This window comes from Hyalella azteca, unplaced genomic scaffold (genome assembly GCF_000764305.2).
Source record: "Hyalella azteca isolate HAZT.00-mixed unplaced genomic scaffold, Hazt_2.0.2 contig1303, whole genome shotgun sequence".
Taxonomy (NCBI): Eukaryota; Metazoa; Arthropoda; class Malacostraca; order Amphipoda; family Hyalellidae; genus Hyalella; species Hyalella azteca.
The window spans coordinates 1-27,927 of record NW_025931625.1 but is presented as its reverse complement, the minus strand read 5'-3'; the positions used below and the strand labels follow the sequence as shown (position 1 = coordinate 27,927).

The 27,927-nt window shown below is 47.6% G+C and overlaps 1 protein-coding gene across 1 annotated transcript; it reads right to left on the bottom strand.

The window, feature by feature from the left end:
* Window positions 1–3,143: 3,143 nt before the first annotated feature.
* Window positions 3,144–27,170, bottom strand: LOC108666254 (GTPase-activating protein pac-1; the record flags this gene model as incomplete). Its single annotated transcript, XM_047882065.1, is given in 14 exon segments — window positions 3,144–3,245; window positions 3,541–3,827; window positions 5,581–5,641; window positions 8,916–9,085; window positions 9,248–10,225; window positions 11,023–11,155; window positions 13,660–13,875; window positions 14,107–14,257; window positions 15,491–15,666; window positions 16,136–16,260; window positions 16,609–16,801; window positions 19,118–19,306; window positions 26,514–26,673; window positions 27,092–27,170. Coding segments are annotated over 12 exon segments (2,634 nt in total).
* Between the last annotated feature and the right edge of the window lie 757 nt (window positions 27,171–27,927).

Sequence of the window (27,927 nt, the reverse complement as noted above, 5' to 3'; positions counted from 1 at the left end):
TCACCGATTATTATTACTTCCAGGTAACCGTAATATACTGGATTCTCTTTTGCATGTATAATTTTGGCTCAGCAGTGGCCAAATGATCTTAACAAATAACTCGGTAAGTAAGTTTTAAGTTGGATTTTTTTCAAAATGTTTTACTCCACTAAGTTCGCGAAGACCAAGAGAAACAATTCTTTCATGCGCAAACTTCAAATTAAAATATGATTTATTTTATAAGAAATTCAATACACGAGACGGTCTTTGAGTTTTGGGTTAGCAAGTCTAGCAAAAACGATATTCCAGATAAGCAGTCGTGTCCTCCGAGACCCAAGGACGTTATGATCTTCGAGATTAACTGGTGCTATTTTCTCCTTGTTTATGACTTGCCATGTCTCGTATGATTAAACATTATTCTTCTCATTTTGTGTCCATTAAACTTTCACAGTGATCAATTTTGTCTTGCGTTTTATTCAAATTGTGGAGAGGAGGGTGAGATGAATCCTTCATTTTCACTGCGTACTGAAAGTACCCAGTTTGCTGTACAGTGTGAAATGTTTTGGGCGAAGTGAGCACATGGCTTCAGCCCTACGTTTGAGGCCCTCGGTTGTTTCTTTGGGCAAAAATATCCGATCCGATAAAGAAGAAACAACTCATGTAGTCAAATTCGTTTATTACAACCAGTTTTTATGCATTACACGGGGTTTCACTATGATATTAAATAAGATATGTATCATGGGACTTGTGTTCTTGGTTTTTCTGGAGGCAGGGTCCCTACCACTCCCACTTCTGCAGGCCGGATATCTCGCACTCACCCATTCTCTGTAGGCAGGATCCTTCGCACTAACCATCCTTTTGCAGGCAGGATCCCTCGCACTCCCCACCCTTTGCATTTAGGAGTTATCCAGGAGGTGGAAGTGTTCCGGCATCACCAGTGCGGGTAGCCGACATCTCGTTCTTACACTGTACAGGTCTCTTCTTCGTTCTTCGCAATCACCGTTGCTTTCTCCAAGGCGACTGGGGCCTTGGGTTAGCTCTGTATTCGAGGCGTAGCACCCCGGTTAGTGGTTAATTTTTGTCCCATTGAAACAAAAAATCGCGTTTTGGTTACGGTGCACTACGATTTTATTTAAGATTATTTTACTAGCACGTATCACAGGCGGCAAGAACATTTGCCCATCTTCTCCCAAGGCTATTGAAATCAGAATTATAACTTCGTTTCCATGATGAGTTGAATGGAAGACGGAAGAGTCTGAAGAGAAACAGCAGGTTGGTGCCTGCCCATTTCGCAATTCTATTAATCGGAAAATCTTCATACCTGTAGTGACAGTCATAACACGACTACAAGATTCCAAAAGGTCAAATTCTAGAAAAATAGCAAATTTTCGTCTGATGGAAGTGACGGGATGAATGAAAGTCAAATTACTTGAGCAGTTGTTTTATTACAGAACTGTGGCCTACGCCTGGCAAGGTGTTTACTACTAAGAGAAAGTGATGCCGATCACAATTCATTCAATGACCGCAATCTGTCGTTGTCCACAAGTTTTTTGTTCACAAGCCGTAGTCCACTAGTCTCCTGATGATCAAAGACCTTGTTTTTATGTCACACGTTGAAAAAAAGCAAAAAAGACTGTAGTGGCTGCGGCAATTGCGACATAACAATGGTCGAGTAAGCGGTTGCCTCATTACGATGTGATGATAACGGTCGAGTTTGTGGTATGTTGTCGCTACAGCGTCCTATAATAAGAAGCTTCACTGTGAGCAACGCGCATGTGATTCTCCAGTCATTATTTCTTAAAGATAACCTGGCGAATAAAACCTCTACAAAATATATACAAATAAAATAAGCCAGGATTCGTCGAACATTTTCTCCATATACAAAAAAAATCTACAGTTTATTGTGTGCACCGCTCCTACCGAGTGCTCCATGCGCCGCTCCTACCGAGTGCTCCATGCGCCGCTCCTACCGTGTGCTCCGTGCGATGCTCCTACCGCGTGCTCCGTGCGCCGCTCCATGCGCCGCTCCTACCGAGTGCTCCATGCGCCGCTCCTACCGAGTGCTCCATGCGCCGCTCCTACCGTGTGCTCCGTGCGCCGCTCCTACCGAGTGCTCCATGTGCCGCTTCTACCGCGTGCTCCATGCGCCGCTCCTACCGAGTGCTCCATGCGCCGCTCCTACCGAGTGCTCCATGCGCCGCTCCTACCGCGTGCTCCATGCGCCGCTCCATTTTCGTGTGTGCGGACAAGGCTCTTACATTTCTATCCATAACCTCCAGGATTTATTTTCTTGCGATCCTCTAAAGCTTTTGCCCCATGAAAAACCCAACCCGTTTCGCCAGCAAAAGCAATCGACGTGTCAGCTGCTGTGGGGCTTTGTACGTACATACATATACCAACGTACAAAGATGCTTATTCATAGATGTAATTATAAAAATCTATAGGCGCATAAAAAATGAGGTAGTGCAATAATTACAGTGCACCATGGCTATACTTAGGAAGGCATTATTGCGAGTCAGGCGGTTGTTTTCCATAGCATCACAGCGCGAAGCACGAGTTTTGAGGCACGGCTACGGTAAATTTCGCTGCCCTGGACCTGGAAGGACGGTCTACACTCTACACTGCATAGCATGCAGTTAAACCGTACACTGTATGGTGTGTCATACATCATCTGCACTGACACAAATACTCTGCGTGCTGCAACGCGTATCGGATTTTGTTTCGATTATATCACTTCGTTTGAATTTTGGTGCGCATAAAGCACGCATGTATAAAGCACCTAGGCACGCATGTTTCGACATGTATTAAATTTCGAAAGGGAGCAACGTGTTAGTTGCGGTCAACTTTTATTCATCGTGGGTTCAAACGTGGAAAAAAGTTCAGGTGGCAAGATTCGCCCAAGATTCAATACGTTTGAATGGCTATAGTGAGACATGTTTCAAAGTAATTATCTCTTTTTATCAACTCCCTCAAATTCAATTGAATTCTTTCCTAATAAATAATTTCCTGTAGTCGTAGAAGGTATGGTGTTGGCTATGCAGTAGTAATTTGAGTAGCGTCACTCGAGTTGATGCCCTAAAGCTAAATGCATTATTCACAGAATTCGTCGGCTAGCAGTAAGGCACAAATTCCGTCATTGGACATCAGAGAAAAGAGGCCTACGGCTACCTTTGTATCCCTGAAGTTCTCGGTGAGGCTCTTTGTGCGTGGGCTACCACGACACTAAACCACAGCTCATTCAAGATAACGCCTTCAAGACATGACACCTGTTGATAACACTGGTGATACCATTAACTAATGATAACACTGTTTGATGATACCACTGACTGATGATAACACTGTTTGGTGATACCACTAACTGATGATAACTCTGTTTGGTGATACCACTAACTGATGATAACACTGTTTGGTGATACCACTAACTGATGATAACACTGTTTGGTGATACCACTAACTGATGATAACTCTGTTTGGTGATACCACTAACTGATGANCAGCTGCCACGCTACACCAGCTGCCACGCCACACCAGCTGCCACGCCACACCAACTGCCACTCTCACCTTGCGGGGCACGGAGAGGCGGTGCGCGAGGGAGCCCCGAGGGTCGCCGGTGCGTCGGTGCAGTGAGGGGTCGCGGTACAGGCGACACCCGCTGCCCTCGCCCGACCCTCGTGAGTGTCGCCGCTCGTCCGCCTCGCCACTCGCGATGTCGAGGGTGGCGAGTGTCTCCTCCTTAGGCCACTCGCGAGCAGGGGGAGGGGGAGTGAGGGGAGGGGAGGGTTCCTCAGAAGGTCCTTCGCTGCGCATCTTCTCGAATGTCGCCGTGATCGCCTTCAAGAAGTCGCTTCCTGCCGCCACAAAATAAGGCTCAGTTGAGCGGTAAATATATGCTTATGTTCACTATAAACTTACTTTATATTGAATTATTTATACCTTCATTATAAATAACCCTTGAATCTCGACTCGGGAAAACATTCTCATCAGTAGTCCAGCCTCACAATAGTGACCAGACAATGTGCAGTTCAACTGTCTTCTAGACCATGAACCTTTGCATTTTCATATACAATATTAGTTTACTGGTGACATAGTCCAATTCGAGGAAAGCCTTGGACCCAAACATAAAAAAAACGTATGAACACTTTCTGTACGCGTAACCCTTGTTAGGAGGTTACTGGTATGAACGCTTTATGCATGCGAAAATCTTGCTAGGAGGTTACTTGCGAGAACGCTTTATGCACGCGTAATACTGGTTAGAAGGTTATTTATATGAACACTTTATGCATGCGTAACACTTGCTGGAACTGTTGTACACTTTACACGCGCGTAAAAGTAGTAGGAACACGGCGGGACTCTGCACCTTGGAGGGCAGAGGGAGCGCGCTCCTCAGAGCGAAGGAGGAGTAGGACGGCCATCAGACGTCTGCCCTTTATCAGCGTGGATGAAACGCTCTCGACCAGAGGAAATGAATGGCTACGGCAAACTTGGACGTGTATGCGGGAGGACTGAATGTGATTATCAGTATTGGGGAGCATAGAGGAGATAGGAGCAGGTCGCGGCATCAGACGTGGCGAGTGGGAGCACGGCAGCCATCAGACGTGGCGTGTCGGGGTCGTACAGCAGCTAGCGGACGTAAGGGCGGTCATCAGACGCGGGCGGCGGACGGTATTCTCAAGATGAGGCGGCGGGCGGCTGCCCGTACGGACCTGCGGTCGTCAGCTGAGATGAGAGACGCTGATGTCAGCAGCGTGAATCCAGCAGGGCGACAACAGTTGACACAAGCAGCACATCAGCTGTCACTTGCAGCAATACATGTAGCTATACTCATCCGAGCGGGATAATGCCATCACCGCGTGAACGGCATTCAATTATTAGCAGCCGAAGTTTGCTTGGTTTATAAAAAAAAAACGGTCTGTGCAAACGTCCTATCGATAATATCTTGTTTCCAAACGACAAAAGCTGACTATCTCTGGCTCTCTGCCCACCGCAAATGGTTGTCACACTATCTGCTCTACGTCATACTCAAACCCATCCATTTGAGTCGACACCACCTTAAAGTCACAGGTGCCTCTCACAATAATTAATAGTGCCAGTGACGTAAATGATGATTGAAGTCACCAAGTCCTCTCACAATAATCCAAGTTCCAGTGCATCTCACAAAATTTTGAGTTGCCAATGGCATCGACAGAAATTTACGTCGTTAATACATATCATAATAATTATGGTCGCCAGTAATCCGAAAGATGTTTCGAGAAAACCATACGGAATAGTATCTTTTAAGCAGCAAAAAATGGTTGGGTCGTTTGTACCTTTAACCATTAGTATTGATAAGTACATATATGTACAATCTATATACAATTATCTGTAACTAACTATGAATTTTTGACCTGCAAACTTGAAGTTAGGGTCATTAATTGCGAGAGATTTCATTTACCACCATCGAGTTTTTAATTCCATAACCCAGCACCAAGGCCACGAACGCTTCAGTTGTGCGGCATTATTGGATAATTTAGCTTGCAGTCGTAAGATAAATGAAGATGAATTATAATCACTTGCAGAAGTTACGAATAGGTTGGAAGTGAATGAAATGTGGTAGAAACTTACCGTCGTCGGCGAGCTGCCGTGAGCCGTCATCTGCAGACGTCACCTGACTCCTGCCGCCCTCCTGCACACGCGAGCTGACGTTAGTGGGTTACTGCTACACCAATACTACAAACCCATAGTAAAATACCACTACTACAACTAAGTTCTGCAGAACCTCCACTACTGTAAGTGTAAACCTGCGTTAATGTAGGACAGCCTAGCTTGAACACCTCGTTTCTTCAAGACAGTAATACTGCAACACTGTTGCTGCAAGAGAAACCTAGTGCTGCAAGTAACACAGAACGGCGAGCAACTCAAACCACAACACTTCGACCACTCACCACACGACACTCCCTCCTCAACCACTCACCACGTAACACTCTCCTGCAACCCCTCGCGTCCAAACGACGCTAGCCCTTAACCACTCAACACGATATTCCCCTTCAACCACTCATCAAATAACACTCCCCTTCAACCACTCACCAAATAACACTCCCCTTCAACCACTCACCAAATGACACTCGCGCCCTAGAGCCCTCGCGAGGTCAGGCTGAGAAGGAAAGTCGCAGCTCGAAAAGTGAAGTAGTGAAGTGCAGGGTGTGTGAACGTGTGAAGAAGCTGTGAAGTGCAAATCAGAAGAGCACGCATCAGCGAGGGGATGCGCGAGGACGCAAGGGGAATCGGTGCCCAACCCCTCAAGCGAAGGACGTCTCCCCAAGGGTGGAGAAGTCGGAACAGGAAGAAGGGCGAGCTTGTCACAGGGGCTGACGACCGTGAGTCCGCATGACTCTACAAGATCTTCGGGTGCACTTGAGGGAGCTTGTGTCTTTATGCTTTCTGACGAAGTGGAGGGACTATTGGATGATCTAGGGACACTTTTGGGAGAGATCAAGATGCTTCTTGGCGAGCTGGGAATCCTGTTGGGTGAACTGGGCATACTCTTGGACGAAATAGGGATCCTTGTGGATGAATTGGTGATACTTTTGAAGGTGTTAGAGAATTCACGAGGTAATCTGCTGGCAGTCTGGGGCGATGGAACCTGCTGGTAGCCACCTGAGATGGGCGACAGGGAGGGAGTTGATCTGTAAGAGAGCAGGGCGACGTTGGCGCAGGCGTCACTGGACAGAGAGTTGTTTAGGAACTCAGTGAAGCGTTTGTTGGGTGACAATTTTTTCTCCTTGACAGAGGAAGAAAGGGAAGAGCTGTCACGAATGCGAGGCTTTGAGAGCTCACGATGCAAGGAAGGGTCAGAAATATACGGGGTCTTGAGAGTAGCTGCTAAACAAGAGTCGGAATTATAGTTTTTTTTAATCTTATCAAATATGAACGCGTCGGAAACGCCAGGCTTCTTCAGTTCGTCGTAGAGAGCGGCATCAGACACGCAGAGTTGAGCTGGCAAGAGGCTGGCCACAACGGAGTGCCAGGGTAGCGCCCTCGGAACTGTGGGTCGCGTTGCCCAAACGGATGATGCACGAAGGCTGCCTGAAGAGGGCGCGTAAGGCGACGCAGCAAATGGTGGTGCTCCTGCTAGAGGCACTGCAGATATTGGGATTTCGAATGAGATAACAGAAGGCTGTGATGTTTCAAATGGGGGTGCGTCAGACTGTGACATTACGGACATTGCCGTCGGCAGAGCTTGAGACTGTGACATTGCAGATGTTGCAGTTGGCGGGGCTTCAGACTGTGACATTGCAGATGTTGCAGTTGATGATTCTTTACACGTCAGTGACAAAGCTGACGAGATTTTATCATAGTTCTGAAGCATGGGCAAACCGCGATTCGGAGATTCACGCGATACCGAGTCTAAACCATCTCTGACTGATTCATCAGTCAGTTCGGTGTAGTCTTGGCTGACTGGTTCATCAGTCCGTTCAGTACAGTGCTCGCTGACTGATCCATCAGTACCTTCAGTGAAGTAATCGACTGATTCATCAGTCAGTTCGGTGTAGTCTTGGCTGACTGGTCCATCAGTCCGTTCAATACAGTGCTCGCTGACTGATCCATCAGTCCGTTCAGTGCAGTCCTTGCTGACTGATCCATCAGTCCCTTTAGTACAGTCCTCGCTGACTGATCCATCAGTCCGTTCNTTCATCAGTCCGTTCGGTGTAGTCTTGGCTGACTTGTCCATCAGTACGTTCAGTGAAGTAATCGACTGATTCATCAGTCCGTTCGGTGTAGTCTTGGCTGACTGGTCCATCAGTCTGTTTAGTGCAGTGCTCGCCGACTGATGCACTAGTCCGTTCAGTGCAGTGCTTGCTGACTGGCCCATCAGTCCATTTAGTACAGTGCTCGCCGACTGATCTATCAGTCTGTTCAGTGCAGTCCTCGAGCTTAAGCGTTCTAGTCGACATTCCAACAGCGGGGTCAAGAGGCAAGCAACTGTACAAAGTAGAACCTTGTCGCATGCTTCCGCTGCTTAATGTTGAGTAAAAGTTAGCAGTGCCAGCAACACCATTGATAGGTTGAGCGTGGAACGGTTCAGTGAAAGGTATCTCAGTTGTTGACATTCTACAAGATGAATGTGTATGGAAAAATTGGCGATATTTGAAGGCACGCGTTTTTTGAGCACCAGGATCAGAATGCCGTCTCACAAGGACATTGGAATGAGGAAGAAGCGAGCAGGAAGAGACGAGTGAATGGCGCCGTGGAAGATAAGTTATTGGGTAAGTAGTGCAAGGAGGACGGCTTACCGCCGAGCTGGAGGCTTCAGTGGTTAGAGGAGAATTGGTGGTTAGGGGAAGAATTGTGGTTGAAAAAGAATTGGTAGTTGGATTAGTATAATTTGTTTTAGAGGAATTGGTACTTAAAATAACATTTGTGGTTCGTAAAGAATTAGTGGTTGAAGATAAATAGGAGGAGGTATTGGAAAAATCTGCGTTTGGGGAAGAATTAGTGGTTATGTCACCAATGCAGTTCAGTGAAATATTGACATTTATTGAAGAATTTGTGCCCAAGGAAGGCGTGAACAATGGGGTATGAGGAGTAGGGGTTGAATAGAACGTACGAGTAGAGGGGTGACCAACTGCAAGCGCTGGACACAAAAGTGTTTCGATAACATTTGCTACCTTGGGTGTCACAGACTTAGAATGAGAAGAAACGCATGCAACTTGTGATTTATGACAAGCAGGTATTGGCCCGGTACTTGAGACAGAGGAGACAGAGGCAGACTGAGAACCTGTTGTATACGGCGACAGAGAAACATTAAGGAGATTTGAGTGAGAGCCCCGTATGGAACGAGATAGGAAAGAAATAGGACCAGTAATGCTACCATTGTATCCCTGCCGAAGTAAAGCTTTCGCCGTTAGAGTGTTCCTGTAGATTCCCTCGTTAGTATTTTGTTCCCATTGCCCATTTACCTGAGAGGGTAAAACGTTAGTGAGGGCAGAAGGGGCGCAAGCAAAGGGCAAGCTAGTCAGGGAGACTTCGTCATCTTCGTCCGCAGCATCGCCGGACGTCACACAGGGTGAGGGTAAACTGAGGGCTTCGTTGCTTCTGGTCTCGGAGTGCCCGAACAACTGAAGCACCTCTGCACAGTAGGGTTATTGTTTGTTAATTTATCATATATTTCTGGAAAAGAACTAAAATGAAGGTAACTTTAAATTTTTATTACAATATTGTGTGATTGCATTATCGGAAAAAATACTGAAGTTACAAAATTATTGATCAATTATCGATTATAGATGCTCACCTGATGGATTATCGGCTATGAGATCTAAAGGATCCACTTCTTCTAAATCCTTTTTTGCCTTCAACCAGGCGGCATCGATGGATTGTTTGTCAAAGTCTAGCCGGACGCTAGTCCGTCTTCTGGGAGGAGGTAGCGGCCCTCCGGAGGATAGAGGACGAGAAGAGAGGGGTCCTGCAATGTTAAGGATACCTTGGGAGGAAAGGGACCCTTCGGAGGTACGAGGCTCTGCAGAGGAGAAAGGCCCACTAGAGGAAAGGAGTCCTGACGAGGAGAGAGGTCCCGAGGAGGAGTGGAGCACTACTGGGATCTGCCGGTCGAGGTTGGCTTTCGTTTCGTCGACGAAGCGCTTGATGCGCTGCTTGGTGCGGCTGTGGTCGCGGTATGACGGCGTGGCGCCGGTGGGCCGAAGAGTTGCGTCTCTGTAGCTATCATGGTTCAGACTTGACGGTAAACTCGTCCGTGCAACGTCGTAGATGGATTCTCTGGCCACGTCTACTGATAACCGCCCGTCGTGCCGTCTGTAGACGTCAGAGGAGATAGAGGAGTCACCGACGTGTGTGGCGACGTCAGAGTTCATGGTGACGTCCGAACATGACGAACGTTCGGACGGAGACATTGCCGAGAGTCTTAAAGTGTTATCTGTATCCTGTCTAGACACTTCAGCAATACTGGACGTATCAGAGTGGTTAATTAAAGAGTTGTTAAGAGGAACGTTTCTTTCATCATTATCATGGGATACTTCAGAAGCCGCATGGGTCTCCGAATCATTGGCAGACCCACTGGATATTCTGGGGTTGTTTTCTACAGAAGAGTATTGGGGGACCTCGCCCCCGTCACGTGACCGCTCCAGGTCCCTGCTTCCCCACTCCCCAAGGATTTCCTCGCTCCTGCGACGATTGCGAGACTTATGAACTTTTCTGCTAGCCGCCGAAATTATTGATGACACGAGCACCTTCTTGCTCTCCGACTTGCCCAGACCTGCTGAAACCGTTCGGTGTAAATTATAGGAAATATAAATCATGATCGCAGTTAAGTTAAAATGGCAAACCTGGACTGACGTGGTGAGTAGCAAGAGGGCAACGTGACATAGCGGGTAGCAAGAGGAGGAAGTAGAAAAGTGAGAAAGTGGTTGCGCGCAGCTTGGGAGGCTATGGTTAGCATGGAGGGGGGGGGGAGTGGCAGAATCACCATGAAGGCTTTTTAGGCGACAGGATATTGTGGGAAGCGGGCTGAAGCTTTTGTAGGGACTATAGAACGCGGAGCAATTGTGGGAAGCAAAAAAAAAAAATCGGTTACGATAGACAAAGGGAGGTTGTGAAAGCAAAAGCTGTTTTGAGAAGCAAGGGGGGCCGTGAGGAGCAAAAGGCGGCAATGAAAAGCAAGCGGAAGTTTTGAGAAGCAAGAGGAGGTTTAGAGAAGCAAGCGGAAATTTGAGAAGCGAATGGAAGTTTTGAGAAGCAAGGAAAACGTAATGAGAAGCAGGAGCAAGGAAATGGACGCTGATGGGGTTGTAGAAAGGAAAAGTTTAGGTGAAGCTACAAAAAGGAAAGTGAGCAGTGAAGGAAAGCTGCGTTGAACAAAGAACTGGTGGGAAGCAAAGATGCGATGGTGGGAAGAGGGGAGGTTGCGAGAAGTGCGGGAGACTGTGAAGAGGGGAGGGGAGCTGGTAATGGGTTGGAAAAATTATGGTTGAGGAACAGGAGAAGCTGTGGGAACGATGGAGGCTGTGGAGACGAGACAGGATGTGGGTTGGAGGAAGGAGCAAAGTAACTCACCCGAAAGTTTAGCAGCGTTGTCGAGCAAAGCCTGCACTTGGGGAGGCTGGGGCTCGTAGTCACCAAGAGGAGCACCTGTGACGGGGGTTGGTGGGACTTGGTCCTCTTCAGCATCACTGAAGAACCAGCCCGCCTGCAGGGATCATTAAATGATTACGACGATCGTTATATTATTACGCTGCTATTACTTACGCAGAATAGTGCTCAAGAAAATATTGCCTTAGTTTCACGGCACGAGAAAGGATGAGAACGGATGAAAATGACTAAACACCAGATTCATAAGCTCTACGAAATAGTTCAGTCTTTAGGCGTTGACGAAACACCTGCAACGAAGAAGCCAAAGTTATGGAAGCCGACAGACGGAAGCCGACAGCCGACGACCGGGAACGCTGTGTCACCGACGGTAGATAGACGTGTAGAGAGTCAACGAGGTCCGCTGTTGATGACGAACACAGTAGTCTTCTAGAGGGCAGACACAGATCCGACACGCGCTGCAGACCTTCCGTGAGATCGGGAGGCGCAAGACCGTGAAAGCATCGGGACTTCAGAACGGCGACCTTGAACTGCGTGCTCTCCTGCATGCGCAGCCAGTGAAGATAACGCAATATCCTCGTCACGTGGTCGAATTTTCGCTCATTGCACACGAGTCATGCCGAAGCGTTCATTACGGTATTGCAGTTTACTTAGTGCCCTCGTCGGAAGTTCATAGAGTGTGCTAATACCATAGTCAAATCGGGTCAGAACGAGCGCCACCAAGAAGGCCTCGAGAGACAGCGGCTGTCGCTTGCTTATTCGTTCCAGAGCGCCAAATCAAGCTGTGGTTATTTTTTTGGCAATGAGATTGTTTATAGAAAGTTCCGAAGACACAGGAATGACGAACTCGTTGCCCACGCGAACAGGGTTGGCCGGAAGCTATCGCCTAGCAGTCGCGAAACAAATGAAGTTGGTTTTTGCTGCATTGAGCTGGAGCCGGTTAGAGCGCACCCAGTCTGAAACGGCGTCCATGCAGACCGACATCCGGATCTGCAGCGCTGCAGCGTCAGTCGGTGCACAGTACTGTAGACTCCTGCGTCTCGAAATAATTTTCTCGAAATGAACCGAGACAGACGTAACGAGACGAGAAAATTCCGGGAAAAAAATAACGGGACAGAGGGTAAAATTTGTCCCGGAATAAACGTATGAACCGAGACAAGACTTCTGTCCCGGATTTTAAAACTTGTGTCCCGGTTATTTATGAACCGGGACGAGACAGACAGATTTGAAACGAGACATACCGAGACGAGACGAGATTTGTCTTAATTATTAAGGATAAATCAAGTTTTTCGATTACGATACGAATTGTTTCGAAAACATGGGTTGAAGAATGACAAGTTAGCCATTTATTGCTAATAGGGCCATAGACAGTTACCAGTTAAATTTAGTTAATTACAGATTTAGCAAAATTTGTCTGACTAACTGACATGGCAGTTAGTTAGTGGTCCGACAAACACCGCAAAACTGTCGATGTATGGCTGAGTATTGAGTAAAAAATGTTACCCTTAGTCTTAACTAAGGCTTCCAAGGCACTTTATGTGAACCGTACGAGTACGAGTCGAGTTCATTACGTGTTCGGAACGAGTTCAGGCGCCACGGAGCGCATTGGGACGCAGGGTCTAGATTAGTCAGCCAATTAGTAGACAGTGGAGTGGAGTCCTGGTAAGATATTCCTAATAATACTAAGGCTAGTTTTAGATTATCTCTGCCTTTAATAAAATTTTGTGCTACGCCTCCAGGAAATCATCACAATTGCGCAGTTTCCTGAATTGTTATTAAACGCTTGTTTAAGGGGTGCTCGTCTTGAGTCAGCTCAAAGCCAAATACAGCGAACACCAAAACGAATACTTACAATATACCGTAGTCCTCAGAGTGAGTTGAAAGAGTGAGTAGAAACCGGCCTGGCGACCGCTTTTGAGTAACTTAGCAGGAGCTGAGTATGAGGAACCATTAATTTTAATGAAAAAAAATAATTATAAACAGCGCACAGATGCAGGAAATGTTATGCACAGGTCATGACAGCTATGATGCTGTAAAGGGAGAAGAGCAAACAGCGGCCAGCTGCAAAAAATCCGCGCAGCAAGAGCACAGTCAGAAAGCAACCACTACACCGTCAGAGAGTAGCCACTGCACCGTCATTTGCACGAGTGTAACAACCCTGAACTGGAGACTAAATAACGCCATGAACTGCAAACTATGCAACCCTGATGTGCAGTGTTGATAATCCTGGATTGCAATGAACATTTGACCCAGAATGCAACCCAGTCAACCTCGAGGTGCCGCCACTTGTGTCCTTGAATTGTAGCCCCAAGCATATTTGAAATGCAACCCCGGACTACAACCCCATATATCCCTTAACTGTACATATATACCGTATATATACCATCGCATTCCTTCAACTGTAACAAGGGAAACTTCACCTAATTCATTGTTATCTTGAGCTGCAGCCCTTTCCAGCCTTGAACAGCCGCCCCATGTAACCCAGAAATACCAGCCGTTAACCTTTAGCTACTGTCATATACAACCCTAAACTTCCATCACATGCAACATTGGAACCCAGTGCAACCTGTAAAACTGTAACTTGTGAAATCCAGTGCAACCCACATGTGAGATGAGGGCTTCGACTACGCTGCACTGTCGGGGGGTGTCCGTAACCATCCTGGCAATGTCGTCGTGGGTTGCACGCAACAACGTCGGTCCGAATACGATGGCCAGGTTGTGGGCGTCCATCTTGTTGTATTGCGAGTGCTGCACCACCTGCTGCAGGTGCAGGCACAGCAGCCTCAGGGTCTCGTAGTGGAACATGGGCAACTCGTGCACCTGCAACACGAACCGTGTTAGATGACTCATCTGCAACACGTCGGATTATACATCGCCTAAAAGAAAGGTGAAAAATGCGTACCGTAACACTCAAGATGGTTGCACCTACAATGCACCAAGAGGTTAACCAGCTACCTGCAACACGGATGCTGGTGCACCTGCAACACGTCCGCCGGTGCACCTTTACTGAATTCGCTAGTGTATAACACGTGCCAACACATGCAGGCTAACCAAGGTACGCAGCTGCAGCAGACGTTGGTGAGGGTGGGGAGCAGCGGCCGCCTGCAGCAAGAGAGGATGCAGGTGGCTGGGCACGAGCGGCTCCGGCAGGCGCTGGAAGAACTGCTTCAGCAGACTTGAGATCACGTTCACGTCTCCCCACCTGCAGGCACAAGGCCGTGAGACTTGGGCATCACGAACACGAGGCAATGTGAACACAGACACATGAGCATCGAAAACACACACAACACACACGTGAGAAAAGTAGTAGTGTGTGAGGTGGGGCTGGCGCCAACGCATGCTAAAGAAGCGGTAAAGGTGGCCGACGAATGAGGACGATCGAAAAGGGAGGCAAGTGAAAAACACGGTCGCATCTACAAGCATTGCTCGCTAAGAAGGGATCGTGGAAAAAAGAACAGCAGGAGAAAAATTGTTGGGCGCACTGGAGAGGACCGTTGCAGCAGGCGGGATTCGGAGCCATCTTCAAGTAAACACGATGAATGCAAGTAACTGTCGTGGCCGACAGCAGCTGAGTGGTGCGAGTGGACGAGCAGAGCTTCTCCAGAAGCAATTGGAAAAGATGAAGTAGCCAGAACCCTGTCACTGCTCCACGCGACCTCAGTGTGGCGGAAAATCAAGAGAGAACGCTTGGCACTCTCGTAAAGTCAACAAGTTCTCTTGGGGGCTGTGAAGTCTTCCTTTGAAAAAATTAGATCCGATTATAGCCTCCAGAATATGCAGAGGTCTGGCATATTTGGTGTCAGTGGCCTCGTCGTGATGGGAGAAGGAGAAGTGGTCTTCGTTCTCGACCGCGAAATCATGGGAGGTCATGGAAGAGACTGTTAGCTCGGCGTCCTAACAAAAATGAAAAGCCACGACGTTTTAGTGATAAGCTTCACTGCACTAGAAAGCACATAGATGCAGTTGAGGTGGAGGATGGTGTCAAACATGAATTTGTCAAGGCGACCACTCAGCCGACTTAGTCAATGGATTGATGGACGGCCGACCTGCATATCTTCGTAACTGGGTGTAGGGTTTTAACCTAGTATAGAGTATGAAGTAGCCTATCCTGGAAACTTGAAGGGCACACACCGAGAACAGGAGTGGATTTGGACTGGAGCTGTTGAGCTTTGAGACGTGAAGAGACAAAGAGAAGAAAGAAATAATGGCACCAGAGAGGAGGCCACTACAGTGCCTACACCCACGATTTAAGAGTGCAGTAGGTACATAAAAAACACACACAATACAAACGAAGGCACACACACACAATACAAACAATGGCACACGCACACACTCTTTGAAGCCGACAACGCAGTCAGTGGCAGGACTCAGGAGGCAGTGGGTCGCCCCTGTAGGGTAAGACAGACCCCACCTGAAAAGCAGGTAGTCTAAGCACCTTGGGTCGGTGAGGTCGATTTGGGTAGGGTTGCGGTTTAAGGCCTCGGTGAGGTGGGTTACAGCAGCCTTGTTACCAGGAATCCTGTACAACCCCTGGCACCGCAACCCCTTGAGTTGCACCACCTCGACGCACGCTGCGACCACCAGCGGTACAGCGCCGTCATGTTGCTCGCTCTGCAATACGGACTACACTGTAGGCTACACTCTGGGTTAGACTGTATGTTACCTTCCGGGCTACACTGTAGGCTACACTCTGTGCTAGCTACGCTGTAGGAATAACCGCGGGCAACAGTGTACGCTACACTCCGGGCGACAGTGTAGGCTACACTCCGGGCTACAGTGTAGGCTACACTCTGTGCTACCTATAATATACAATGTAGGTTACACTCTGGGTTACTTTGTAGTCTACTCTGTACGTTACATTACGGGATACATTTCGGGACTAACTAAGTAAAAGTGGTAGTCAATTTATGGCACGAGTGCCGTACGTGGCCCGTGAGCCTGCTCAGTGTACATGTTGTAATATGAATATGTAAAAATATGAAACTAACTTTGTTTAGAATTAAAAAACGAGTCCATATTGTAGGCTTTACTGTAAGCTACAATGAGGACTTACACTGCGCGCTATTGTTGGGGACCTCACCATGGGGCAGAGGGGAATAGGGACTCCAAAGGAGGCCCCGGGAGGGTAGGTGGTGGCCCCAGGCCCCTGGTTTCTCTTCAGGCGCTTACCGAGCAGCCCTTTCCATGTCCTTCCCGAGGAGGGATCTGGGGAGGAGACATGAGTTACAACACTGCCACTCTTGCAACACTGCCACTCTTGCAACACTGCCACTCTTGCAACACTGCCACTCTTGCAACACTGCCACTCCTGCAACACTGCCACTCTTGCAACACTGCCACTCCTGCAACACCACCAAGCCTGCAACACTGCCACTCCTGCAACACCACCACTCCTGCAACACCACCACTCCTGCAACACCACCACTCCTGCAACACCACCTCTGCAACACCACCACTCCTGCAACACCACCAACGCTGCAACACCACCTCTGCAAAACCACTACCTCTGCAACACTCACACTCCTGCAACACCACCTCTCCTGCAACACTCACCGGAGGGAGTGGTGGGTGTGGCTGCTGGGGCGCTGCGTCTATTGAAGGATGGGGGCGGAGTGGGGGAGTGGGCCCTGAGGGAAGCGGGCTTCCTAGTGTGCTTCCCACCGAGAGTTGGGGGGTCGGGGGACCAGGGGGCTTCAGCCCCAGTGGGGGTCTCCGGGTCTCCAGAGGGGAACAACGCATCGTCATCCTGACGATAAAGTGATATTAGTTGCCATTATTTTCATTTTAAAATGAGCAAAACGTCAAAAACAACGGCAACAACAATGGTTAGGACAACAGCAGCAACAACAACAGAAATGGTTATGGTAAGGACGACAGCAACAGCAGCAACAAAAATAAGGAAAAAACGGAAACAACAACGATAATATTGGCAATGACAAAAACCAACGCAAAGACAACAACAACGACAACGGCAAAGACGAAGTTATCAACAATGATGTACGCAAATAGCAAATAATAATAAAAACAGCAACAGTAACAGCAAACTCATCAATGACAACAACATCAACAATGACAGCAGCAACAATAACAACATCTTCAGATACAACAGCAACCACCAAAACAACCACCGTAAGAACGATATATAAATCCATTACAACGCAAACAGCAACGATCACAACAGCAACAACAGAAACGACCATAAAGACAACAACAACTAGAGCAACGACCATAACGACAACAACAACTAGAGCAACGACCACAACAACAACGACAACAGCAAAGAACCTGGCCCAACTGCTCTTCTTCAATATGACCAACCTCTACCCCCAGCTACCTCACAAGGGTTGTCGTTGACGATTCTTTCTTCGGGTATACTGAAGAAAGAATGCCCAACCCACGGTCCCGCTTCCTCATCCAACCTCTAACTCATCATCTTCCTCAAACTTGATAATCAATCTATCCTTATCTGACTTCCATCATCAGACACATCTCAATCTCTCGATCCTTCCGTTCCCACGTAAATTTTCGCAAAGCTAACTGGCTGAGATAACTGCTGGGTAATCCGCATTTGAGGCTGCTCCGACCTCTATTTCGTGAAGATGCTAGGTAATGCCAAGATGGATATATACAGGGCTATTTTAAAATGAATGATCAAGTACCTATAAATTCAAAATAAAATATTTATTCACCAATGAAAGGAGGAAGATTCAGAGTTTTTCTAACATATTTATAAATGTTCAATATATCCCACTTGTACTGCACAATAAACATCTAAACGGCAGCCAAACTCGTCCCACACACAAGAAAGCATATCTTGTTACAGAGTGCACCGTAGCAGTGATACGGTTCTTCAGATCCACCAGAGTTGCTGGTAGAGGTGGGACGTAAACAGAGTTGCTGGTAGAGGCGGGACGTAAACAGAGTTGCTGGTAGAGGCGAGACGTAAACAGAGTTGCTGGTAAAGGCGAGACGTAAACAGCTTCCTTGACGTAACCCCATAAGAAATAGTTACATGGGGTGAGATCAGGTGATCTCGGTGGTCACAAGTGTAGAGCCAAATCTTCATTTCCTATGATTTCCTATGCGTCCTACCCAACGCTTAGGAAGTTGATACAAAAAGTTTCGGACATCATAAGCAGATGGGGGACATATTGAACATTTATAAACATGTAAAAAACTTTAAATCTTTCTCTTTCCCTTGGAGCATAAATTATTTATTTAGAATTTATACTTGAATATGTACGAATTTATTAAATTGGGTCCATCATATTTAATAACCTTATAGTATTTTCCGTGGCAACTAAAAACCAAATTCCTGATAGTTCCCGAAAAGAATTTTCTCTCTCCATTTAATCCAGCAACCAGAGACTCGTCGCACAGCGAGGTAATATGAACTGTGACAACCGCATAACTCCCAATTATAAATCTAAAAGTCTTAACACTAATACAGGCCCACATGAGGGAAAACGGGTGGTTCCACCTGGCTATATGCAAAAAAGAACTTATCCCCCTTCTTAACACGGAAACATTTGACTACACAACGGAAACTTGACAGCAATCTCTGCGAACAGTTAACCCCGACTATCCTCTATGCACATACCTCCGCCCCTCGCCTCAGGCGGACGATCCTATCAAGAAACCATATTACCCCCATGATCTGGGAACTTTCTTCCCTGTTAAAAAGGAAAACTGGTCATAATTTCGTAAACGAAGTCCCTACATCGGGATCAGTTCCTCATTTGGAAGTTCTTGGGACCACGAGCAATACAGTACTTCCTTCAAGTACTTCTCAAAACTTTCGAAAGCATCAGTCACTCCATGATTGCAGCATTGGCCCTCTGCCACAATTTGGTCCGATAACCGGCCTGCTACTTCACAGCAGGCTGGCATCCCGCCTCTACCTCCAATCCCGAGCCCCATTCACGTGGATCCCCACACAGTTGGCTAATACCTATACTTGCAGCACCTGCTCCTAATTGCAGTGCTTGCAAGAACCTGCAGCTGTCACCGCCCGTAGCGACTAACTTCACCTGTAACTGTCACCTCCTGCGGTTGCCACTACCTGCAGAGCGCCGCGCTGCAGGTGCCCCAGCCAGGTGGTCATGCAGACGGCAGACTCCGCCTGCAGCAGGAGCTGCGTGCCGGCAGGCGTCGTGATTCGTAGAACGTGGCGGCGTTTCGTGTAGTCCGCGGCATGCGTGATGGCCGCGCCCTGCACGCACAGCCGTAGCTCGGGCGCCTCGGCCGTGCTCTGCAACACGACACGATGTTAAGGTGTGACACGACATGATGTTAAGGCGTAACACGACACGATGTTAAGGTGTGACACGACAATATGATAAGGCGTAACACGACACGATGATAAGGCGTAACACGACACGATGTTAAGGCGTAACACGACACGATGTTAAGGTGTGACACGACACGATGTTAAGGCGTAACACGACACAATGTTNGGGCTAATGAGGTGTGAAGTGTGGTGAGGGCTAATGAGGTGTGAAGTGTGGTGAGGGCTAATGAGGTGTGAAGTGTGGTGAGGGCTAATGAGGTGTGAAGTGTGGTGAGGGCTAATGAGGTGTGAAGTGTGGTGAGGGCTAATGAGGTGTGAAGTGTGGTGAGGGCTAATGAGGTGTGAAGTGTGGTGAGGGCTAATGAGGTGTGAAGTGTGGTGAGGGCTAATGAGGTGTGAAGTGTGGTGAGGGCTAATGAGGTGTGAAGTGTGGTGAGGGCTAATGAGGTGTGAAGTGTGGTGAGGGCTAATGAGGTGTGAAGTGTGGTGAGGGCTAATGAGGTGTGAAGTGTGGTGAGGGCTAATGAGGTGTGAAGTGTGGTGAGGGCTAATGAGGTGTGAAGTGTGGTGAGGGCTAATGAGGTGTGAAGTGTGGTGAGGGCTAATGAGGTGTGAAGTGTGGTGAGGGCTAATGAGGTGTGAAGTGTGGTGAGGGCTAATGAGGTGTGAAGTGTGGTGAGGGCTAATGAGGTGTGAAGTGTGGTGAGGGCTAATGAGGTGTGAAGTGTGGTGAGGGCTAATGAGGTGTGAAGTGTGGTGAGGGCTAATGAGGTGTGAAGTGTGGTGAGGGCTAATGAGGTGTGAAGTGTGGTGAGGGCTAATGAGGTGTGAAGTGTGGTGAGGGCTAATGAGGTGTGAAGTGTGGTGAGGGCTAATGAGGTGTGAAGTGTGGTGAGGGCTAATGAGGTGTGAAGTGTGGTGAGGGCTAATGAGGTGTGAAGTGTGGTGAGGGCTAATGAGGTGTGAAGTGTGGTGAGGGCTAATGAGGTGTGAAGTGTGGTGAGGGCTAATGAGGTGTGAAGTGTGGTGAGGGCTAATGAGGTGTGAAGTGTGGTGAGGGCTAATGAGGTGTGAAGTGTGGTGAGGGCTAATGAGGTGTGAAGTGTGGTGAGGGCTAATGAGGTGTGAAGTGTGGTGAGGGCTAATGAGGTGTGAAGTGTGGTGAGGGCTAATGAGGTGTGAAGTGTGGTGAGGGCTAATGAGGTGTGAAGTGTGGTGAGGGCTAATGAGGTGTGAAGTGTGGTGAGGGCTAATGAGGTGTAAAAAGTGAAGTGTAATAACTAATAAGGTGAGAAGTGTGATGCAGAGTGAAGTGTGGTGAAGTGTAGTAAGGTGTAAAGTTTGTTCTAGAGTGAAGTGTAATAAGGTATGAAGTGTGGTGAAGTGTGAAGTGTCATGAGGTGTGAATGTAGTGCAGAGTGAAGTGTAATGAACTATGAAGTGGAGTGAAGTCTAACGAGATGTGAAGTGAGGTGAAAAGTTATGATGTGTGACGTGTGACGCAGTGAGTGGTGAAGTAGGTATATAAGTATATGTAATTTTTGGTGAAGTGTGGTGCAGATTGGGGGTACAGTATGTAGCGAAGTAAGAGGTGAACAGAAATGTGACAAATATTTGGCGAAGTATGCGGTGAATTATGTTGTGAGGTGTGATGTGTGTGGTGCAGCAGCGCTGCAGCGTGGNATGAAGTGTGGTGAAGCGAAATGAAGTGTGGTGAAGCGTAATGAAGTGTGGTGCACTGTGAAGTATGATGGTGAAGTTTGTGAAATATAGTGAAGTCTGTAGTGAATAGTATTGTGAAATATGATTAAGCGTGAACTGCCGTGAAGTGAAATGTGTGATGCAATGTGAAGATATATTTTTGGTGAATTGGACAACTAAATTGTGCGATTGTATGTGGAGTGGGGGTGAAGTTTGAATGGCGTGCGTGTTGAAGTGTGAGATGTTGTGTGTGATGAAGTATATGATGTGGGAAAAGCGAAACTAAAAATTGTTATGCTATTCTTACCGGTTCTTTGCATTACAATGTTATTCCTAGGGAAGTACAAGTAGCCCATGTAGACAACGGCGGAGCGCTTAAAACTTATAGGGAGTCCCACCTTCCACTCCCTCTCCCTCTCTGCTCCCCTACCTATTCTCCTACCTCTCACCCCTCTCTGCTCTCTTTCCTCTCACCCCTCTCTACTGTCCTCCCCCTCACCCCTCTCTATACTCTCCTCCCTCTCACCCCTCTCTACTCTCCTCCCCCTCACCCCTCTCTACTGTCCTCCCTCTCACCCCTCTCTACTGTCCTCCCTCTCACCCCTCTCTGGGAGCTACGGGCGCGCACGTTGCTCGCCGTGGTGTGTACAGCAGTGTATAGTGGCGTACACACTAGTGCTTATCGTACACGCCAATGAACACCGTACACACTGAACACCCGTGTACACCGTACACACCAGTAAAGATTAACAGCCTAGTGCGCGCTACACAGCTCGAATACCAGTGTTCATCGTACACAATACACATCCTTGTACACCATCAAAACCACTGAACATTTTACACACCAGTGTAACTGTGTACACCGTACATACCAGCAAACACCTTATACACTAGGGCACACCTCGTTTACCAATGTACACCATATACAGTACACACCCTTGTACACTATACACTACAGTGCACACCATGCAAGCCAGTGAACATTTCACAGACCAGTTTGCACCCTACTCATTCCCCTTACGCAATTCCGTCATATTTAATTTGTAAATTAATAAATTCTTAAATCATGTCCTGAGTTTAATTTATTTACATATAGGGGACCAGTGTGCTATGGATAAAGCAAGGCACGACCTTGTCTGCAATGAGCGCGGCCCAGGCAAGGCAGTTGCCTAGGTAAGCCCCACGTTGCAGGACACTCACCTACACCAGATAACGCTTCCGCCGTGGTCAACGCAAGTCGAGATCAGGCCACCGTGCGCCGCACTCGCGCCATGTTGGCCTCACTTTTTTCACTAATTGAATGGCCTAAACTTGACACTTTTATCTCACTGACACTAAAAATTTTTAAATACTAACACTCCGTAAGCTTCTATACTCGCAAACAAACTCTTCATCTGCAACGGAGAAAAATCGCTGATATTCCAGTATTCCCTAGTCTTACTTCGGGCGACAAGAAGTAAAGAATATGACGTCGAGCTTGGGTCCTCGAGTGTCGTCATTCGATGCACTCGGTCGTGACTGATGGAAACTAGCTAATTTAACGCTGACCTCATTAACATCAGCCTTACATAAACTATTTGTTATCTCAACGCAGTTTAAGGCTTAAAGCTAAGCTATATTATCCTATCTATGTAGCTAAATGTACACAGAGCCACACACACCATGGACATATAATCCAGGGCTACGTTCAGAAAGCTAGACATGTTTGTTCTTCATTGATAGGAATTGGTGAAAACCCGACAGCAGGAATGAGAGCATGAGTGTGTGACAATGCGTGTATTTACAGCATGTGGCTCGAGGAGAGTGTGATGCGAGCGAGAGATACAAGGCGAGCACGTGTCGTCTACTCTACATAACTCCGTTCCTCCAGCGCGTGACGATTGTCGTCGCGTCGGAGCGATCGTTCTCACTGCGACATTAGATGTTTAGGTGTCCTCACACTCCATTCCTACAATACACTTCAGTAGCCAGGCATCATTGTGTCTATTATACAATCACTCAATAACTAAAAGTGAATTATTGAATAGAATACCTAACGTGCTGGACCATCATATTAATCCTAGAACTAACGGTCATTGTTAAAATGTTGGTGAATGCAACGCCAAATTTCTAATGGAAGTTAGGCGCACAGCTGAGAGACAAGCAGACTTCATGGCGATACTGATACATGTGTTTGTTTCAACCATCAATACACTTAATATGCTAACATAATATATTCAAAACACGCGGTAATTAAAATTCACTGACACGAAAATAACAGGACTGGAATAAATAACTGTGCACATAGTGGCTACGTCATGCAACATCCTCCGCGACGCAGCACAACCTCACTCGACAGCGCGCGAGGCGACACTAAACAAACACAGCCGTGAGCCGTCGGTCGCAACGATCATCGAGGTGGCCGCGCGGACGCGAAATAAGGCCATAGCTAAGCCCCCAAAAGTTGCGAGCAGTTAAGCGTTGTTAAACTATTTCCCGAAGTGTACTATAATCGTCATCAATGCTTTTCGTACGTAAAAGCAAGAGATCTGAAGTTTACAATCAATGTACAGAGGAATATACAGATGCCGTTAAATTGCCGCGGACGAATTATTTGATTTTTCATAATAATGACCGTCGCCAGAAACCAAACTGGCCAGTAAATTGTAACACTTTCCTAGTTCATAGGTTTTCGGCCGGCAAACAGAAGAGGAAAGTACCTGACGCTAATACTATCGGCTAAAACTTTTCCCGTTTAGGAGCGACCCATAAAAGGACTGCCTGCGTGGTGAGTGAAGTTTTATTAGTACCGCATTCTCCCATTACGTGAATATTCTACTGACATTCCTCAGTAATGTGCCACGCATTGCTGCTCTAGAAGGCCGTGGTTCGCTATCGCAAATTTTTTGTGACACTTCTATTGCGCGCTCGTCCATTTTTGATGATGGCTGATTTTCGTGAGCAAAGCGCTGCCAGCTAATTTTTTTTTCGTAAAAAACTGAGAATGAAATGCTACAGACAGCTTACAAGGATTATGCTATGGGGAGAGCTCAAGTTTCAGTGGAGTTTTCGCGCTCCAAAAAAGGGAGAAATGTCAATTGACTACCAACCTCGCTCAGTTCGTCCTTCCACTTACCGCTCTGAAGAAATGTTGAGAAAACTAGTGACCTAATACTTGAGGATTGACGCAGAAGTATGAACGAACTTGCGGAACTGTGTAAGTGACTTAGAGTTCACTCCAGCAAATTATGAACAAATATTTTCGATAAATTAATATATTTTTAAAGAGTCATTCCGTTTTACTTTTTTGTGGGGGCCCCCCCACGCAAAGGCACTTTTAAAACGTTGCAGCTGCCGGCGGATGTCCGAGGCAAATTGTAGCAGAACTTTGCCTATAGTGATGCTTTGATACTCACCAAAGTTTCGCTGCCTATTCTGCCCCCACGCTGTCTTCCAGGATCGGTCCACAGCCCGCTGAAGGGAGGACAGAAGAGAGGCATTAGAAAAATCGATGATAACGGCTACACACATCCAGAGGTGGGCAGTAGCGCGCGACATGTAGCGGTTAAGGTAGTGGCCGCTACGTTTCAAAGCAGTGCTGCCCAGCTCTGCACACATCAATGATAACGGCTAAGTTTACGTTACTTCATCCTGCCGTAACCCCGCGATGCAGCAGAGACGGCGCCCGGGCCCAAAGGACCAGCAAAGCAGTTTAACTGAAGCTCTCAGTTTGGCCAACTGTTGCAAGAGGCTCTTACCTGCTTCTTGCTGATAGTACTTGGGCAGAAAGGGATGATCAGGGATAATGCTTGAAGATCCGTCTCTAGGAGGCCTCAAAGGTATAGTCTACCCCTCTGAGCAGTATCGGTAAGCCAATGAATAGCCATAGTCCCGCCAAGGAAAAAAAGAGCCCTCTAGCAGAGAATAAACTCTGACCACAGCTCTGCTGTACAATGAGTATTCTGAACAGTTTCAATCGCCTTTCAATGCGGTAATTTTGAATTCTCGATGCGTCATAATCAAAGTTTGTGACCATTCCAGATATCATCCAACAGTCTCAGCTAGGTGCTTCAGCTTCTCCCGGTAGTCCCGCGTCCACAACACCGCTAATCCGAGAAGTTATGGCGCGCCGGACCATGGTTGAACTGTACAAGGTTGACCCATGAGAAGAACATTTTTGCGGATGTAGTTCGTTGTTCGCCTGTGACGTCACTGCTCTCAGTGACGTCACGTGCATTAACCAATCACCGAAATGCGATCAAACCAGTCAACCAATCCGTCATGGGAATGACGGGTTTGTTTACGTTCCTAGATCTACGTGACGTAACAAGAAATCTGAACTGACCTGACTGACGGAACTTCTCGTGGGTCAACCTTATGTAGTTCAACCATGCGCCGGACTACCTACAATTACAGGCATTGCTCCTTCTATGAGCGCAACCCACCGCTGGCCACAGAACTTCAGATAGAAGAGGGCAAAAACTCAAAAGTGAATACCACGAGCGCCTCTTCCACTGTTTAAACTCCGTCAGATTTACCTAATCTGATTGGTGCATCTTACTGCCTTTGACGTTATGAGGACAACGAACGTTGCCTCGGAACTCATAATTACTTCGAGACCACGAACGAGTTATCCCACAAATGACGAATCAAACGCAGACGCAGCCCCAAGTTTAGATCAGCTATGAGGATTAAGATAGATTTTAGCACTGTTCCCTGTGACACTCCTTCTCCACTCCAAAACTTCGCTTTTTCACTTCGCCTCAGTTTGAGCCTCCAACTGCAATAGTTTTTACCCTGTCAGTCAGTGTTTCGGGACTAGAGTCACTAGACGAACAGCACACCCCAGACCCTCCAATTACTGAAGAACACTCGGGTGTCCATTTTTTTCGACGGCCTTTGCAGAGCCCAACTCGTCTTCTTCTCTAGCAAGTTTACATAAAAAGATTACATTCCAGCAACTTTAACAGGCATGAGCGACCATGCTTGAAACTTAGTCGTCAGCAATTAAATTGTCAGTCACTGTAGAAAAAAATCGTCAGACCTTTGACCAAACCTTTTCAAACACTTTGATTACAGGTCGAAGCCACGGGCCAAAAATTTAGGATCCACCTGTACACGACGTACTTGCCCTTGGCATACAATCAACCTTCCTCTCGCATATGGCTTCTTGCCCTCTTCACACGGCCTTTTTCCCCCTGTAAACAGCCTACCTAATTCCCTACACATGGTCTCTCTGCCTTCTACACACGACATATCCACACAACCTACTTGCCCCTATACACAGCCTGCCTAATCCCTACACTGCCTCAACGCCTGCAGCCCAGGGGCCATACTTTCAAAATTCGCAAAAGTTAACGTAAGTACTTACGCTCAATTTTCTTGTCTATGATGGGTGGATTTTGCTTGAAAGCCCGTCAATGATTGGCTGATGAACTTACGATCTCTTAACTTTTTTTGAAAGTATAGGCCTAGAATCCCCCAGCACCTTGCCATCGAGGAGGGCAAGCTTGTAGTGAAGGGCGCCATGAGCGGAGGCGTCCTGGGGATGAGAGGAGGACTCTGACACTCCCTCTTCCCCAACTGGAGCTGACGCTTCTGGAGGAACTCGTGGGGCTGGAGGAGGACTTGGAGGAGCTGGGGGTGGACTGGGGAGAGAAGGATCCATCAGAAATTCCAAGTTTAGCTCCGACACTAATAACTCGATACTACTAAGCACTCATCACCAACAACTTGCCATCACTCCCCTTGCCTAATTAGCATATGCATGACATAATAGGCATTTTAGCGAGGGTATAGACTGGACAGAAAGGCAGCAAGGATGTGTAATGTAAGTACAGCTTTTGCGTAGCTCCGTGTCATCCACCGTTTTGACATCCACCACTGGTCTCCAAAAAAAAAAAAAATTCATCAAAACTCAAAACATGCCGAAACACCACCATTCAAAACTCAAAGTGCCGAAACACCACCACTCATCAATTACAACGCTCCACCACTCACTGCAAGTCTCCAAGCCACTCGTCACCACTCACCACTCGTCACCACTCACCACTGGTCACCACTCACCACTCGTCACCACGCCACTCGCTGCTCGTCGCCTTCAGGTAGGACGACCGCCTAGCGAGCCGCTCTGCGTCGGGGCCTTCTGGGGGGAGGGTGGGGGGTTATTTATTTTAGATTTAGAACATCTAAATGTTACTATCATGTTCATCATTACGATGATATTCATCATCACAANCGACACGATGTTAAGGTGTAACACGACACGATGTTAAGGCGTGACACGACACGATGTTAAGGTGTAACACGACACGATGGTAAGGCGTAACACGACATGATGTTAAGGCGTAACACGACTCGATATTAAGGCGTAGCACGACACAATGGAAGGCGCAACACGGCACGATGTTAAGGCGTAACACGACACGATGTTAAGGCGTAACACAACACGATGTTGAAGCAGCAATATGTAACATAGAGATTGAATTGCCTTGGCGAAACTCCGTGAAACGGAAAATTTTAGGTCATACTCAGTAACGCGCCACGATGTAAAGGCCGTAGTCTCACTACCATATTCTATTGAGGGGCTCGCGAGGCCAGACCTGACTTAGCCTTATTTTCAAGTTAGACCTGGCCATGAAAATGAGACCTCGCTAGGCCTCATTTTCAGGCCAGATGTGGCCCTAACAGGGCCTCACTAGGCCAGACGTGGCCCTAACAGGGCCTCACTAGGAGGCCAGACGTGGCCTTAACAGGGCCTCACTAGGAGGCCAGACGTGGCCCGTATGAGGGCCTCACTAGGAGGCCAGACGTGGCCCATATCAGGGCAGTTCCAACGCACAGCGGCCGCGAGAAGCGGAAGCTGCGAGCTTCCGGCGCGCCAAGGTCGCGTGGTGCGGAGT